General features: G+C 56.0%; 1 protein-coding gene across 1 annotated transcript in view; it reads right to left on the reverse strand.

Annotated features, from left to right (window-relative positions):
- Positions 1 to 703: 703 nt before the first annotated feature.
- Positions 704 to 17,493, reverse strand: part of SLC9A1 (solute carrier family 9 member A1) — a 49,023-nt gene continuing 32,233 nt past the window's right edge. The window contains exons 2-12 of the mRNA XM_019650177.1: positions 13,330 to 13,790; positions 10,063 to 10,313; positions 8,952 to 9,169; positions 7,715 to 7,917; positions 6,065 to 6,154; positions 5,547 to 5,617; positions 5,264 to 5,437; positions 4,872 to 4,986; positions 4,613 to 4,714; positions 3,192 to 3,264; positions 704 to 2,569 (exon numbers count right to left, since the gene is read on the reverse strand). Coding sequence (XP_019505722.1) covers positions 2,235 to 2,569; positions 3,192 to 3,264; positions 4,613 to 4,714; positions 4,872 to 4,986; positions 5,264 to 5,437; positions 5,547 to 5,617; positions 6,065 to 6,154; positions 7,715 to 7,917; positions 8,952 to 9,169; positions 10,063 to 10,313; positions 13,330 to 13,790 — 2,093 coding nt within the window. The 3' untranslated portion in view covers positions 704 to 2,234. The remainder of the gene's footprint in view (positions 2,570 to 3,191; positions 3,265 to 4,612; positions 4,715 to 4,871; positions 4,987 to 5,263; positions 5,438 to 5,546; positions 5,618 to 6,064; positions 6,155 to 7,714; positions 7,918 to 8,951; positions 9,170 to 10,062; positions 10,314 to 13,329; positions 13,791 to 17,493) is intronic.

A 17,493-nucleotide genomic window follows, 5' to 3' on the forward strand; every position in this document is an offset into this window, starting at 1 on the left:
CCACAGGTCCCAGGCTGGGCAAGAGATGCTTTCCTGGACAGCCCAGGTTCCAAGAGGGTGTGTGCCAAGGCCCCACTGCCCTCTGGTGGTCAGCATCCAGAAATGCAGTGACCCAACTTCAGCTGAACTGTGCTGAGCCTATTTCATCCAGGGGTTACTGTCCCCACTTTACAGGTGAGAACCTTTCCATTGGCCTTAGTACAAACCAAAATCTTAACCGTGAACTGCAAGGCCCCATCTCTGCCTCCCTTCCTGTCACTCTCTGACCTGGCCACATGGGTCTTTTCTTCTCAGATCCCAGGGTGTTTGCTGTGAAGCTCCCCATTAGAATGTTCGGCAACTCTGAAAACTTCACCTGGTTAACCTCAGCCTCACTCTCTAGTCCTCTCCTAGGGTATCGCTTAGGAAAGCCCTCCTGGCCCCGCCTTTCATTCACTGTCATTCACAAACACTTTGGGTTTTTCCTGGTCTGTGTGAATGTTTGATCAACGCTGTTCTGCCCCAGAGGCTGCAGGCACCTGAGGGCCGGGCGCATCTCACTTTGCTCACAGCTGTATCCCTGGTGCCTGGTACGCAGTAATAACCATGCCAGCAGCTGACATGGATTAAGCATTTCTCTGTGCCAGTCATTGAGCTAAGTCCTTCAGGCCCCCAGGCCACCCTACTCCCCAAAGTCCCTGGTGCCCAGGAAGTAGCCCTCAACTCTATCAAAAACTCACACGGATTTATTAGAATATGAAAAAGATTCGATTTCTTCTGTACAGGCGGCAGAGCAGCAGCAGCTGTGGTGGCTTTGAACGTGGTTGTCAATGTTTACCCTTGCACGGTGGTGACTCCTGCCCAAGACAGCACTTGCATGGAAAGGAGGGTGGACAGATGAGCACCCACTGCCCAATGCACTGGGAAGAGGGACACTCTGACTATTGCACAATCCTGGGGAAGGGAGTACCCTCGGGGGAAAAACAGGCACTAATAGACCTGTGCCTGGCCATCGTGGCAGTGGGGGTAGGAGTATGTGCCTGTGAGCAAAGGCCTCTGGGAGCCCAGGACGCTGCCCACCCATCAGCCCTGGCCTGGAGGGAGATGCTCAGGGGAGGCCTTCTCCCCTGAGGACTGGGCTTCCGCAAGCTGGGTGCGATGCATGTAAAAGGACGAGGTTCCTGGGGCCAACGGGGGGAGGGGCTTATGAGAGAAAGAACAGGCCCGCAGGAACTGAGGGTCAGGCCCAAGAGCAAAGGAGGACCAGGAGGCCCCGCATCTGTGAGTTAGAGAGAACCATGATTGGGGTTGGGAGTCATCTCTGGAATCAGAGCCTTGGGGCCACAGTTAGGAGCCCAGGAGGCAGAGCCCGATTTGGGGGAGTGTTGGGCAGAAGGCCCAGATGAAGAAGGTAATTCTCTGGAGCAGGGAGGGCCAGAGCTTCCTTCAGCCAAAGCTTTCCAAAATGTTTTAAAAACAGGAATGGCCTCTGTGCAAAGAGATCATACACGGAAATGGGAACAAACCAAAACATAAAAAGGCAGCACTTTCTGGAGCCCCTATCGATGGTTCCACACTTGACAGCAGCCCCCGGAGGGCCCAGTGGTCCGTGCTGGAGCAGTTTGGAAAGTTGAATCACATCACTGTCCAAAGCGCCCCAGCTCCAGACAGAGAAGCTCGGAGACGCAGAGATGCCCTCAGCCTGCAGCTCTGAGTAAGGACAGGTGGGGGTGGCTGGCCAGGGTGACAGGGCTGGCAGGAAGGTGGGACTACCATGGGTCACTGAGCCCTCCCTCAGGCAGAGGCCTGCTCCCCCGTCTTCCTTGTGTCATGGAGGCCTGGCCTAGGCCAACAGAGGCCTCGGCTCCTTCCCGTCCCAGGTGGGACCAAGGCTGGGCCAGAGGCTCTTTGGTTAGAAACTAAGATTGGTTTGAATGAGGAGGGTGACGGGGTAGGAGGGGGCCTCCCCCCAGGGACCAGGAGAGAGCCTGAGTAGGGAAGGGACAGGGTCTGCCTCACAGCCCAGCAGCTCTGACAAATGGACTGGGAAGGCAGTTCTGGTGGGAGGGAGGGCGCTTCCCAGGAGGCAGGGGGAAGCCGTGCGGTGGGGCTGTGGGCCCAGCTGCCATGCGGTGGGGGGAGGGGCAACCCAGGTCAGGATGGAGGAGGGGAGCCCCCCCACTCCCAGCTCCCAGCAGCCCCTGCTCTGGTGGGGGAGTCTGTGGTAGGCCAGGCACCGCCCATTGGCCCCGGTGCTATTGCCCCTTGGGGATGAAAGGCTCTCCCTCCCCAGGCTCAGGGTGGGGGCCTGGGTCACTGAGGCAGCGCTGTATCCTCTGGGAGCTGGGGCTGTCACTTGGCGCAGGGGTGAAGACATCGTCAGTGCCTGGGGAGGAGGGCTCCTTGGTCCGTATCATAATGCCCCCGTCATCGTCTTCATTCTCCTCAGCCACCCGGGGGTCCCGGTTCAGCCCCAGGATCTTGCCCTTCAGCTCTTCATTCACCAGGTCCACAGACTCAGGCGACTGTGGGGAGGCGGGGTCGATGGTGATAACAGGCAAGTCGGCCTTCGGCTCATAGGCCAGCGGGTCTGGGGGCCAAGAGCAAGGCGCCAGTTGGCTTCTGCCCCTGAACCCTGCCCACCTCAGCCCATGCCAGGAACGCCCCCAGAACCTCCCGGCGAGGGCAGCGGTCCTGGAGTGTTCCAGAATTACTCCAGGTGGGCCTTTAGGAGCCCTCATCAGTTTCTCTTCTTCTCAGGTTGGGGCCTCAAAGTTAGGACTGTTCCTCTCCTCACACCAGGGGCTCCCGTGGGTACTCCTCCTCAGACCAAGAATCAGGGCTCTTTCCTGAGTCACCATCTGCGCCCAGGGGCCAAGGCTTGCGAGAAGGCTGCCCTCCTTTTCCCCATGTGTTGGAGATCCTGATGGCGCAGACCTCTCCTGCCTCCCTGCCAGGCACCCAGCTCCCTTCAGTCCTCAGCGTCACCCCACACGAAGCACCTGTCCCTGAGGAGGACAGCAGGGCCATTCCCCCAACTCCACCTGATGGAGGAGGAGCTCATGGCTTGGGAGGAGGTCAGTGAGGGAGACGCCTGTGCTCCCCGCTGGCTCTTTGAGGCCCGTTCCTGCTGGAGCCTCATCCTTAGGAGACGGTGGCACTGAGCGTCCAGCCGTGAGGCCCCTCACCAGGCACCCTGAGCCCTGCCTTACCTGAGCCAATGCGGGCCCGAGACATGGTGGGAGAATCCAGCTTGTGGGCTGGCACGGTCAGGTAGTTGTTGATCTGGAGAAAGAGCGGACAGGCGTGAGCTAGGGGAGCCCCTCTGGATGGAGCCCAAAACTGGCGGCCACAGGCGTATTTGGGGTGCTCGCTCCCTCTTGGCAGTTCCTCACTAGGCTCTTCACATGCCTGAGCCACGCTGGCACTTTAGGGGTTCCTGAGGGCTTGGCCCAGGCTCCCCTCAAGCTATGCAATCTCCTGGGCAGCACTGAACACTCCTGCGCTGCCCTCCCTGTCCAGCCGTGCTGCCCCCGTTTCTAGCTCTATCCTACACCTGCCCCTGATGTACAGACCCACACAGCCAACTCAGGAGTGGACACCCGGGCCCTGGATGACCCCAGGTATCTCAATGCAACCTGTCAAAACTGAACTCAGTTTCTTATCGTCCCTCACAACCTTGTTCGTTCCTTGGCGTCTCCTGTCACCACCACCGCTCCCAACTACCCCAGTCAGAGGGCTAGACATGACCCAGCTCCTTTTTCTCTTCCCTCAGCCCCACCTCAAGCTGGCGACCAAGGCTTGCTGGTTCTACCTCCTCAATGTCCGTTGAATCTACCTACTCCTTTCCATCTCCCCGTCACCACCCTAATCTGGGCCACCTCCACCCCTTTCCATGTCACTCGCTTACCGAGAACCCTCCATAGCTCTCCATGCCTATAGAATAAAGCTCAAACCCTTACACCATTCACAAGCTTCCTTGAACGCGGAACGTGCCCAGTTGCTAGAATGGGCCGCCTTCTGTGACTGGGAACTTAGCCACGTGTTCTTCCTTCTGCCTGGACCTGCCTCGGCTCACACTCCCGCCACCCTGGCTCTGATCCCTAAGCTTGCCCTGACCCCGTCCTGTTCAGGGTGCTCAGGGCCCCTGGCACTTCCTGCCCCGCATGGGCCACGGCATGGGAAGCTCTGCGAGGGAGGGACTGGGCTGGTTCACCCCAGGGTTCAGGGGTTATGCTGCCGCTGAGCACTTAGGGGCCTCTCAACAAATGTTTCCCAAACAAATAAATGACTGAAGGCATGTGTGCCTTGCTTTGTGATTTTGGGCAGCCATCTTTTCCCCCTGGGCCTTAGTTTTCTCACAAGAAAATGAGGGGTTAGAGCACATGGAGACTTCTAGCACAGAAGCCTGGGGAAATGATGAGGGGACCTGGTCTCTTCACCGCTCCTAGTGGGGAGGAGGTGGAGGAGAAGGCTTTCTGGAACCCGTCTTGGGGATCAGCCTTGAAAACAGGTAGAGGAGGCGGAAAATAAACAGATCAGAGTGCTCTGTCTTCAAAAGGGCTTGGTGGGGAGTGCGGGAAGCGGAAAGACCCGGGTTCCCTGAGAAAGGAGCCTCCCTGCCCGGACACACCTTCTGCTCCAGCTGCCGGGCCTTCTGTCTGCGGAGCAGCATCTGGTTCCAGGCCTCCTCGTAGGGGTCCGCCACCAGCGTGTGTCTGTTGTAAGACCGCAGCTGCGGGAGGAACAGCTGTCAGGCAGGGCAGGCCCCGGAAGCTGGGCCTGGAGAGGCCGGGGCAGCTCTGGGCATGAGTGGGGCAAGGTAGGCGCAGACGGGGGGGCCGAGGGGCTCCTCTGCTGTGGGGGCGGCCAGGCAGGGAGCAGACCCTCACCCGCTGCCTGGTCTTCTGCAAGTTGTTCCTCAGGATTTTGCGGATCTCCTCTTCCTTGTCCTTAGAGAGTGCTGGCAGGATGCGCTCTGCAGGCAGGGACTTGGGGTGGATGTTCCTGGAACAACACGGCACAGCTCAGATCCTCAGAGAAATGCCTGTGGTCCTGGAGCCTGCTGGACTGGGCCAGAAGGAGGCCACCCTGGGGATGGCCTGGGTGGGTGGGCCAGGCCTCAGGTCCTCCTCAGTGTGGGCCTGCAGCTCTCTCGCCGGCCTCAGAAGGATGACAGAGGGGCCTTGCTCCCTGTCACTCCCTCCCCAGGGTGGCCTGCTCCAGGGTGGTGTTGAGGGGTAAATGTGGGGGCAGAAGCAGCCAGGCTGGTCATGGCACTCACTGCATGGAGACGGTAGAGACAGCAGTGGGGATCTTGCCCATGCCACCACTTTCCACCAGCTCGATGGCCTGCTTCATCTCCATCTTGTGGTAGAAAGCGATGAGCTGGGGCTCCTTGGAGCGCTCCCCGGCTATCAGACACTTCTTCACATACTTCTTATTAAACCGGTTGAGCCTGGTGGAAGAACAGGGGAGATGGATGGAGCCAGCTCCTAGGGGTGGGGAGATGCCCAGGCCCCGGAAGACCCCTACCTGCCCACCTGCCCACCAGGCCTGCCACCTACTTGTCCTTCCAGTGGTGGTGGCCGTAGTGGCCACAGATGTCCTCGATGCCTGTCAGAAGGTGGTCCAGGAACTGAAACGGGCCCAGGGCCAGGTCAAGCCTCACTACTGGGCTCCTTCCCTACCAAGACTTCTGAATAGGCCCCCCCACATTCAAAACTAGTACAGCTCTGCTCAGCCCAGCCCTGTAGTTTCAGGAGAAGCCAGGAGGTGGCGCCCATACACCACGCAAACTGAACCCCAGTGGTACCTCAAGCCCTCTGCCACTGGGGCATGGCTGAACCCCCTTCTCTGAACCCACCTGAGCCTGATGCCTGGGACAGGTATATACTAGAGGCAGAGATGGCGTGATACCCTCTCCTCAGGTTCCCGGCTGCTCATACCACACCTTCCTGTGATGAGACCTGCTGACTTCAACAGGCTTAAGGGCCACCCGGCACTGGGATAAGGGAGGAGGGGCTGGCACGGCCTAGCTGCTCCCCAAGCCTTCTCCTGCAATTGAGGGCCCAGCTTCCAGTACCTGTGTATGGATCTCCTCATTGATGGAGCGCTTTGTTTCTTGCTTTTTCTTCACAGCCAACAGGTCTACCAGGGGCCGAATGGTCATGCCCTAGGGGGCAGGTGGGTTGTCAGACCCCCCCAGTTCTGCTACCTTGGCAGGGAGGCCATGGAGCCTCCCACCTCCCCCCAGGGCCCCTAAGGCTGGGATGCCCTCTGCTCTGAGGCCCCTAATCTTTCAGCCTTCATGCCAGCACTTGTATAAAGGCAGGTCCTCAAAGCCTGCTTTTTCCGGAAGACACAGTCAGAAGTCTGACAGCCCGTCCAGCAGAATGGCCTGGGTCGGGGGTCAGAGGGCCTGGGTCAAGTGTGGGCTCCACCACAGATGCATTCTGCAACCCCAGGGAAGTAAGGCCTGGCTGATGGGGACAGCCACCTGTGCTAAGCATCCCTCCCACAACTGTGACCAAGGAGCACCTGGTAATAGCACCAACAGCTGATTTAAATGCACACTTGCCATGTGCCAGAGCCAGTTGTGTTTTACTAGTATTAGCTCTTAAATACCCACAATGACTATGAGGCAGGTCCTTTCATTGTCCCCATTTTACAGATGAGGAAACTGAGGCTCAGAGAGGTTAAGTAACTTTCTAAGGTCTCACAGTAGTAGAGCTGGATTCAAACCCATGCAGGGAGATCCCTACTTCAATGCTGCCTTTATTGAGAATAGACTTGGTAAACCATTAGCACATATAATTGTAGAGTCAAGGTGCTAAAATATTTTTGAAGATGAAAGCAGGTCAAGAGGACAAAAGAGGCAGCCTCCTCTTCTCTTAAAGGATAGGAAATAAGTCCAGCCTCAGGTGGTTTCCTCTATGTTTTTTTCTCCGGGGAAGGCAGTGTCTCCCATCCAGGGCTTTGCCAGGATTAGTGCCAAGGAAAGATGTAGGGGATGGTAGAGAAATGGAGGTTCTGAGTGTTTCTCACTTGCCCAAGGTCACAAGTCAGGTAAGGTGGGGTTTACCCCCCCCCCAGGCTGGGCTTCCTTGGGGACTCAGGGTGGGGTGGTGGTGGGCTCTCAGCTAAGCCTGGGTCATTCAAATGCACAGAAATCCCTGACCAGTAGGCTGGAAGGATTCTATGGGATCATTTAGTCCAGTCCCTTCACTTCCCAGATGGGGAACTGGGACCCAGAGATGGGAGGAGGGTCTTTCCCAGGGTCACAGACAGCAGCAGAGCCTGGGCTCACTCCAGACCTGCTGTGCCCAGCTCAGCGACCTTTCCAGTTCCCCAATAGTTTGCTATTTTATTCCCATTTTACAGATGCCTAAACTGAGACCCTAAGATATTAAATCACTTCCCTAAAGCCCTACAATGAGCATCGTGGATCTGCTGACTGTACCCACTTCTCTTCCTGCTAGCTGGGTTCCCAAGTTAGGCAGCGTTCTGGCTACTTTATATTCTGATTGGCCACTTTGCAATGACGCATTATCACAATTCCCCCTTAAGTGAGGAAACTGAGGCCCAGAAAGGGCGAGTGGCTTGCCCAAGGTTGCACAGCAAGTTATTGGTGGAGATGGGACTAGAACCCATGGCCCCCTCTTAGTCATGTGCTTCCTCTTTCCACTGGCAGAGTTAGGGTCCCCAGGCAGGGCTGCTCCACCCTGTCCAGCACCTGCACAAAGACGGTGAAGAAGATGACGGTGATGATGGCAGTGAGGAACAGGTCACACATGGGGAAGTGCTCCTTGTCCAGGAGGTAGCCCAAGGAGAAGGCGATGGCCCCTCGCAGGCCCCCATAGGCGATGATGAACTGGTCCTTGGGGGTCAGCTTCACGATGCGGAACTTGTTAATGAACCAGGTCAGGCCCAGCACGCCTGCCAGGGAGGGACAAGAAGGGTCAGGCTGTCCCCAGCCCCTCCTGGCTTCTGCACCAGCAACTTCTCCGTCGGAAGGAAGCCTCCACTGGTAAGCCCACCCTGCTCACTCATTTCCTGGGTCCCTCAGCCCAGGGTGCTCTGAATCCTTCAATCCAAGAGCTGGGTGGATGCTAAGGGGGCCCCCAACCTGGCTGTGCTTTAGAGACATCACAGAGGCCTCCAGTGGTCAAAGTTGAGAGGATGATGGGAAAAGAGATGAAACAGGGCTGGCTACAAGTTGATACCTATTACGTATGATGGGAACATGGGGCTTACTTTACTCTGTGTTTGAAACTTTCCATAATAAAAAGTTACTGAGACATGCATTGGTCTGGGTCTAACCTCAACCCACAGAACCAGAATCTCTGGAAGATGAGGTCCGGGACTAAAGGGGTTTTAAAATAGTGCACCAAGTAAATGATGTCCAGTCAGGCTCAGGACCACAGACCTAATCTCAGAGAGGAGGTAAGTGAGATCCAGAGTTGGGAAGCGACATAGTCACTGAGGGGAGGTGTGTCTGGAAAGTGTAAGCAGAACCCAAGGATCCGAGCCTGGTCCCATGTGCAGCTCTGGGTGGCAGCATAGCGTTGGAGGAGCTGTGCACACAGCTTTGCCAAGTGCTAAAGTCTTCTGTGCTATGGGACAACGCAGGCCACACTCACAGGCCTGGGCTCTGAGGGTCTCAGTCCCCTCCTCAGATCCTGACAGGCTACAGGGTCGCTGAGGCCCCTCCACTCTGACACACTGTGACTGTCTCCCCAGAGATCACAGACCCACCACAAGTGTGGGCTTCTCTCCCCTCTAAGGCCCAGTACAGCCTCAGCATTGCAGAGAGAAGTGGGGGAGGCCCCTGCTGCCCAGCTGTGCTGGGAGCAGCCAGCAGCGAACCCCAGCCCCTCCACACAATGTCCCCACTCTCCCCAACACACACACTCTGCACCCACCCACCAGCCCTCCAAGCACACACACCTCCCTCGGGCCCAGGACCTCACCCAGCACTCGGGCGATGAGGCAGAAAAGCAGGGTGCTAATGACAAAGGTCCAGTTCCAGTGGTGGGAGCCAGCCACGGTGGAGACGCCCAGGAAGATGAAGATGAGTGTCTCGCTGACGCTGCTCCACATCTTCAGGAAATACTTGATGGTCGTGTGGGACTTGTGGGAGATGTTGGCCTCCACGTAGGGGCGCATCACCACTCCCGAGGCAATGAGTCTGGGGGCAGGGAAGAGTGGGGTTCAAGGTTCAGAGTCGAGCTGCACCTCCCCAGAGCCTCTCCGCTGCCAGGGAGGCTGACAGCTCCTCTGTGGGCTTTCCACACCTGTTCTCTCAGTCCTCTCACTCAACCCTACAGATAGGCATAGTCTTACATTTTTCAGATGAGGGATCTGAGACTTGGGGAAATAAAGTTGCCTGTCCACTGTCACACTGCCAGTGAGCGATAGAGCTAAGACGCAACTGGTATCTACCCAACTCCAAAGCCTGTGCCTTGTCCTTGAGGCTACGCTGCCTCTCTGCCTAACAGGAGTCAATTACACACATCTGTGGCCTGGGGTTTATTCCCCAATAGTGTGGTGTCCCCTTACGCGTGGGCGTCTCCAGAGGGAGCTGTTCTGAGCAGCAGCCCTAGCTCTCCCAGCCTGGAGTCCACACCTGGGCTCCACTGCCCTGGCCTCCTGACTGTCACTCCGAATCCCCCAATCCAGCCCAGCCTCTGCACTTCCAATGTCCTCCCCTACTGGGAACACCTTTGCACCTCACTGCCTCTGACTTCAACACCCAGCTAAGGACTCGGGACCTCCAGGACTCCTCGCTTCAATGGAAGCCTCAAGCCTCTTTGCTGGGGCTGCCGAGGGGAGCAGTAAACGCGAGTGCCTGTATGCCAGCTACAACCAAGGGGCTCCCTTTAAGACAAATGAAGAAAAGAAATAGCAGGGCTGAGACTGCCCAGAACTTTAAACTCAGTGCCTCCAGGGGCAATCCCAGGGCTTGGAGTGGGGAGCTCATCTCTTCCCTAGTGCTGGAGGCTGGGCCCTGGTGAGCTCCCTCGTGACCCTACAAGCCTGGGAATCCCAGTGGACGGCCTCCCCTGCCGCACCGAGACTCACGCCATGATGCCGGACAGGTGGAAGAGCTCAGCGGACAGGTAGGCCATGTAGCTGTAGAGGAAGACGAAGAGCGGCTCGATGACACGGATGTGAGAGGTGAATCGGGAGGTGAAGGCTGCGATGACCCCGTAGACCACGCCCACAAAGACCCCGCCCAGGGACACCACGAAGAAACTCAAGAAGCCGAGGACGATGTCCACAATGCCCAAACGGTCGTAGCTGGCAAACTCCTCAAAGAGGTGATACAGGACCTGGGGAGGGTGTGCAGGCTGGTTGGTAAGAGGGTGGGGGGCGGGGCCCTGCCCCATGGCTCCCTGGGGTCTGGCCAGGGTGATCCCGTCTCCTCTGATGACCCCGGCCACCAGAAAAGGCCACGTGGTAACAGAGAAACCCCAATGCCAAGCAGGTGCTCAGAACCACCGGCCGAGGGGCCAGAGGGTCTGGCTTGAGGCCTATAGCACTTGCTGGTTAAGAGCACAAACTCTGAAACCAACCTTCCGGGTTGGAACTCGGTCTGCCGCTCCCCAGCGTACACATACAGCAAATCACTCAATCTCCCTGTGCTAGTTTTCCTGTCCACAAAATGGGGGCAATAGTAGCAACCTTCCAGGGCAGTTGTGAGGATTAAATTAGTCAATAAAGGCAGAGCGCCTAGAACTGCGCCTGTGACAGTGTCAGCTGCGACTGGCTCTGCTCAGTTCACCTCTCTCCCTGTTTGACCTTGGGCACATCATGTCCCTCCTTCAGCACACAGCAGGGAAAGCTCAGGCAATGAACTAGAACAGGACTTCCGAATCTCTGAGGCCTTCTGAAAATACACATGTCCAGGCCATACCCTTACTTGGACTCTCTGGAGGTGGTCCCCAGAAATCTCTAGTCAACAAGCTCCCCAGGTTGTTGTGATGAACAGCCAAGTTCAGATGCTATGGAACTAGAGGCTCTCTAAGGCTCCCCCTGCCTCCTGGACTGGGAAATAAACGGTCATTGTAGCACTACTGTCAGACATTTAAGTGGCACTTCATATACTGTAAAGCCCTTTGACGATGGTCATCCTGCTTGACACACAACAGCCCTGAGGCAGGTCGCCAAGGATGCTTCTCCCTTGCTAACTGAGGCTCAGAGTGGCGAAGTGACTTGCCAGAGGGCTGCTAGCCCAGGAGCAGCAGAACCGGGCCCAGAACTTGTTCCCTGACAGCAGTGGACTTGTCCCTCGTGGGTTGAGCTTTGAGTTTCTGCCCTCTCTTAGGTGCCAGCTCTCTGGCCTACTCCTAGATAGCTCTGCCAGGAAACCAGGTGGGGAGTTTCCAGGCCTGGGGAGTGCTGAGGATCCCTGAGAGGGAGCCCTCCAAAGCTCCCAGTACCTGGGCAGCACCTGGAGACTGGGGGGTAGGAGGTCCCCAGGGCAAAGGCCCGAGACCACACAGCTCACGGGCAACCTTCAGGTTTACTGTCTGGGAAAGGGGGTGCTCACACCACACCGAGGTCCAGAAAGGGCCCGACCTGGGCCAGGAAGGAAGGAGAGGTGCTGAGCACTGGCCAGTCCTTAGCGCTGCCTGGAACACAGCCGTCTGGGAGACAGGGCAGGGCTCCAGCAGTGGGCAGCACGTGCGTTCTCAGCCCTGAGCTGCCTAAACCCACCCCGGCCTGATGAGATTCATGGGTCCTCAGATACATCACCTGGGACAATGGGACGGGTACAGAGGGCAGGGTTCTCCTTTCCGGACAGTGACTATATCACTGGGACTAGAGAGCAGTGTAGCACAGGGGTAAGCAGATGGGATCTGGACTCTGTGCAGATTTGAACCACAGCCACATCACTTATCAGACAATGTGACCTTGGATAAGTTAGTTAACCTCTCAGTGCCTCAGTTTCCTCACCTGGAAAAACTGGGAATAACAACAGTGCCCACCCACCTCATGGAGTTTCTGTGCAGATTACATGAGGCAATACATATTCAGATAGGAAGTGCTCAACGGATACCAGCGATTACTACCACCCTGCCACCTCCTCGGGGAGGTGTGGCCATGGGCTCGAGGTGGCTAGGCTGAGGTATCCACTTGATACAACCCCGCCCCAATGCACCCCAGTAGTGCCAACCCAACACCCAGATCCAGTGGGAGGACTTTGTGTTTGGCACCCAGCAGTTTCACAGACATTAGCAAGTGTGACTCCTGTAACAGGCTAGGATGACAGGCTAAGTACTGCACTCTCTGTTATAGATGCGGAAACTGAGGCACCATGGTACCCCTGGGCAAGAGGGGGTACTAAAAGAGACCAGGACCAAGGCCTGCCTGCTCAGGCCATGCTGCTGCTCTATTGGCCCCATGAGGACCCGATGAGGGCAGCAGGGGAAGAAGAGGACGAGGCTACCGGAAGCAGACCACCAGTATCTGTCTCTTCTTCGAGGTGCAGCTTCCTGGGGGGGCTGGGGGTGAAGAAGAGGAGTGCATGTGCAAGCACACGTGTCCTTGGGTTTTCCTATGTGTGCAGCTGCTGAGGAGTCCAGCTGGGAGGGGGATGGGGGTGTTTTCACAATACAGTGTGGTGTGCACATACACGTATGTTTCCTGAGGAAACTGGCTGGGAGGAAGGGCATGTGCAAACACATACAGAACTATGTGCAGGCCCTGCATTGGGGCTGTCTCCTCCCTAGACCCTGGGGGGAAAGCACTAACTACTCTGCCTCTTTGCAGGTGTCAAAGGCGAGGCCCAGAGAGGTACAGTCACTTGCTGAAGGTCACTTAGTAAGCAAGTGGCCAACCCTTTTTACTTATCACTTTCTGGAAGTTTGGGGGGCAAGGTCCCTTTCCACAACTGCTGCCCCTGAACTCTGCACAAACCAAACTTAAGACACAGCTCACATGCAAGCTGACATGCCCCTTACAGACTAAATGGTCTATGAAGGGTAAACTGAGGTACAAGGACGCTAAGTAATGCAACCAAGATCCCAGCACAATCCAAGTCAGGATGGTGCATATGACCTGGTAAGGCCAAGTGCTCAGGCCCTGGAGTCAGACAGACCTGGCTTCCGTCATATTCTAACCAGTTATTTAACTTCTGTGGGCCTGACTCCTCCTCTGTAAAGTGAGAACACTGAGCACCTCCTAAGGTTGTTCTGAGGATTAAATGAGATCATCCATCATCCATGTCGCGTGCTCAGCACGATGCTTGGCGCACAGTAGGCAGGGATGGACTTGCTGTTTTATTCCTAATACTAGCGGGGACGTAGGTCGCTCTGCACTTGGATTCGGGTCCCCGCCCCTCACCACAGTGACGGCGTCATTGAGCAGGGACTCCCCGAAGACGAGGATATGGAGCAGCTCGTTGATGTGAATTTCCTCGAAGACGGCCAGCACGGCTACGGGATCCACGGCCGAGATGATGCTGCCGAAGAGCAGGTTTTCCAGGAGGCCGATGTTGTTGATCTGCTCGCCGCCCACCCTGCACACGGCGTACATGAGGCCGCCCAGGAAGAAGGCGTTCCACAGGGTGCCCACCACAGCAAAGATCAGGATGGTGCCCAGGTTCTCCGTGAACTGCCGCAGCGGCAGGAAGTAGCCCGCGTCCAGGATGATGGGCGGCAGCAGGAAGAGGAAGAAGACGTCCGACTGCAGGAAGGGGGGTGTCTCGCCCACGCCCTTGATCAAGCCCCCCACCAGCAGGCCCACCACAATTAGCAGGCAGCTCTCCGGGACGATGCTCGAGATAGTGGGGATCACATGGAAACCTGCAGAGGGCGAGATAGCAGGAGGCTGTGGGCTTGCAGGGAGCCAGAAGACAGAAGGTTGGGGACAGGGCTGGGGATGAGGTGAGCAGCTGGTGAGAGGGGCACAGACTCGGTCTCAGAGGGCTGCTCTGTTGACTCCCTGACATTAGTTTCCTCCCTGACATTAGTTTCCTCACCTGTAAAATGGAGGTGATAATACCACATGGTTCACAGGGTTGCTGTTTAAACTAAGTGACGATGTTTTTAAAGCGCTTTTTTCAAAGGATATACAGTTGCTATCGGTCACCGTCATAAAATAGCAGAAAGCAGCAGCTCTGTAGGCCTCCATAAAGCAGAAATTATACACTGATCACCAAGGCTCCAAGTACCTAGGGGCATTACCTCCACCTGAACCCAAGCCATCTTTCCAGGCACAGGTTCAGGGAGGCACGTGTTAAAGCAAAAGGCAGACCACCGATTGGTGGAGAAGTGACACAGGAGACAGAAGGAAGCACAGAAGACTCAGAACACCAGTGCAGGGAGGAGCCTGGGGACCATACCGCCTGGGGTCTGCAGAAGGCACACAGTGAGCTCCAATCCCAGACTCACAGGCTTTCCTGCCGAGTCCAGAGTGTTGCTCAAGAAGCCAAGAGCAATCAATCAGTTTGGCATGAGAGACAAAACCTATTTATAACTACCCTGTTCTAGCCCAATCCCTCCTACCTTAAGAATGGGACAACTGAGGCTCAGAAAGAAGGAACTTACCCAACCAAGGTCACATAGCACATCAGTAGCAGAACCAGGTCAAACCCCAGGAGCAGATCCCCCCAGCTCCCATCAAACTCCATAGTTCTGTAAACCAACCCTTCCTATCCTCCCTCCCCATCAAGGCATGAACACGCCGCTCGGCTTGAGACCCACCAACCATCTCCTCAGGCCATCATCATCATCATCATCATCATCATCATCATCAGGCCACTCTCTGCACTGGCCCACCTTGGGGCTCCAAACCCACAGCTGGGAGGTTGTCAAAATCCCCTTCAGAGAGGGCCTCTCTCAATGCCAGCTTTCGCCCCAAGTTCCCTCTGGGTTTTGGGCTTGTTTTGGGGTGGGAAGATGGGTGGAGAAGGGATATAGCTGCATGTTGGGTACCACAACCCCCAAGGTCAGCTCGGTTAAGAGGGTATGACATCTTGTTCAAGGTGAAAGCTCTCGTTTTCCTCCTGTCCCTGTAAGTTCTTTGCAGGCAGATTCCATATCTGTTTATAATTATATCCCCAGGGCTGGGAATACAGTATGTGCTTGACAAGTATTGCCTGATTTGAAAATGCCCAGGGCTGGTACCCACGTGATTCCCAATAGCCTTTCTGGCCAGGCCTCTGCTCTCATTACCCCTGAAATCCATGGCAAGGAGGAAGAACATCCCTTCCCACGTCTTAAGCCCTTCTAACTCGCAGGTAATGATAGTGCTGGTATAGCTACAAGTCAAGACTCACACTCAAAATATCATCTAGGCCCAGAACCTTGGGCACAGTGCCAATCACCCAGGAGACACTCAAAACATGTTGGGAAAAAAAATCACATCTCCATCCTAGATCAGAAGAGGACCCCAAAGCCACCACATGCCTTCTCCCGACTTTAAGGCAGACCTGACCAAAAGTCACTCTTTTGCTGAAAAGTCTCCAAGTCTTTGCAGTGTCCACCAGTGAACCCCCGTGGGAAGGGCTAGGTCATGTTAAGTCTCTCTTGCTGTATGGGTCAAATCCAAACTTTCAGCATTGCCTCTGTCATTGGGTCTTGTTCAATGTCCCACGCTCCCCACTGTCAATTCTTATGTCTCGGCCTTGCCAAATTCTCTGTTAATTCCCCTAAATGAGCCACATCCTCTTTTGCCTGCAGATCTTTGTCTAGTCTAGTTTGTCTCTTCAAACTACCGTTCCTGTACATCTACCCACACTGTGTGTGGCTGACACCATATCTGCCTGCCTGCCTCCTCCTCCAGGAAGCATTCCCTGACCACCCGTCTGCCCAGGTTAGGGCAGGAGTCATTCTCTGGTCTCTCATCATCTTTAATCCACAGTCATTGCCCAAATTCCTCTTTCTCCCTGGCACCCAGTGAGGTCAGACAACCCCTGCAAAAGTGGTGGAGACAGAACAATGGTATCACACCCCCGAAACCTGTACTGCCCTGGAGAGGAGATAGGATGGCACGGGGGTTCAGGGCAGCAGACCTCCTGCAGGCACAGGCCAGGAAGCAGCTTCTTGAGGCCAGGAGTCCAGCTCCAGCTCTAGCCGACTGACCTCCTCAATATCCTATCCATACCTGCCCTGGAGCTGAGCACCAACGGCTGCCTCAGGAGAAGGTAGAGTCTAAAGAGACAGCCCAGGGCAGGCAGATGACATCTTCCACCTCCATCTAGCACGTTAGATTTTTCAAATGCCTCCCCACCCGTCTATGCCATCAGTCCAACCCACGAAGCTTTCCTGGCTCTGGAAAGTTCCAGGTAGTGCACTAGAGACTCAGACACAGGTAAGCCACAGCCCCTGGGGAGGGGCAGGAGATGGTAATGTGAAATAAGCCAAGAGCAGTAACATGAAGAATGTTCCTTACTCCTAAAGGTGCGCCATGAGCCAGGCTCTGTGCTGGGAGCCTGGCTCATATCATCTCTTTAGTCCTCACAGGAGCCCTGTGGAATAGATGTCCCATTTTTCAGATAAGAAAGCTAGGGCTTGGCAAGATTCGGCGGTTTCCCCAGAGTCTAAGAGAGAAGTTCTATTCTAGCTTACGGCATCTCATATTTGTAGCAAAGAGAGCGAATTAATCCTTTACTCAACTGCCTGGTATTTCCTCCCAGCCAGGGCGGAGCTGTGCACCGGGAACACCAAGGTGGCTCAGGGTCAGAGCCTCCGTGAGGAGCTGTAGGTACTGCCATGCTTTTCCCAATCTCCGGACCTTTGGACCATCAGGCCTCCATCACTAGGTGAGAGACAGCTGGCATTCCTACTTGATAGATCAAAACCTGGAGCTCAGAGGAGGCAGGGCATGACCAGGCCACCCAGGACTGGGTCCCGGGCCTCCCGACTCGGATGCAGTGCAAATAAGGCAGCTTCCAGAGTACCTAGGGCTGGAGCCATGTTCTCAGACTGGGTCCCCCAGGTCTTCCCTTCCCGTGTTGGCCCTGCCCTTTAGTGACCAGAAGGAACTCTGGGGCCCTGCCACGCAAGGGAAGGGAAGGCTGGGCCCAGGCTGAGGAGGGAGGTCTGGCATCTACTCTTGGCTCCAAGCCCATGAGTAGGCGGCACGTTACTGGAAAGCAGCTTTCAGGGGGGAAGGGGGTGGATTCTGTCAGGCGCAAAAGCTCAGGGAAGCGGGGGATGCAAGCCTGTTCTGGCTTGTTCCTCTCCCAAGGCCCTGACTCCACCAGATGTTCCAACCCTGCATTACTTAAGAGTCCCCTCAAAGTTCAGGAAACTTGCTGACACCAGGTGTGAAAAACGGGCATGGTTGGGATCCCTGGTCCCCTGACAAAGGCCCAGCATTGAGGCAAGATCCCAAGATCCCAAGAAATGAGGCAAAACTTGCAAGGCCCAGGGGCCGGCCGAGTGGCTCAGTTGGTTAAGAGCTCGCTCAAGAGTTTGAACTCTGAGCAACAGCGGTTCGAGTTCAGCCCGAGCTGAGCAGCCGCTGAGCTGCCAACAGGTAGCAGGATGGCTCAGCTAAAAA

Source organism: Hipposideros armiger, unplaced genomic scaffold, assembly GCF_001890085.2.
Source record: "Hipposideros armiger isolate ML-2016 unplaced genomic scaffold, ASM189008v1 scaffold_138, whole genome shotgun sequence".
NCBI classification, from domain to species: Eukaryota; Metazoa; Chordata; class Mammalia; order Chiroptera; family Hipposideridae; genus Hipposideros; species Hipposideros armiger.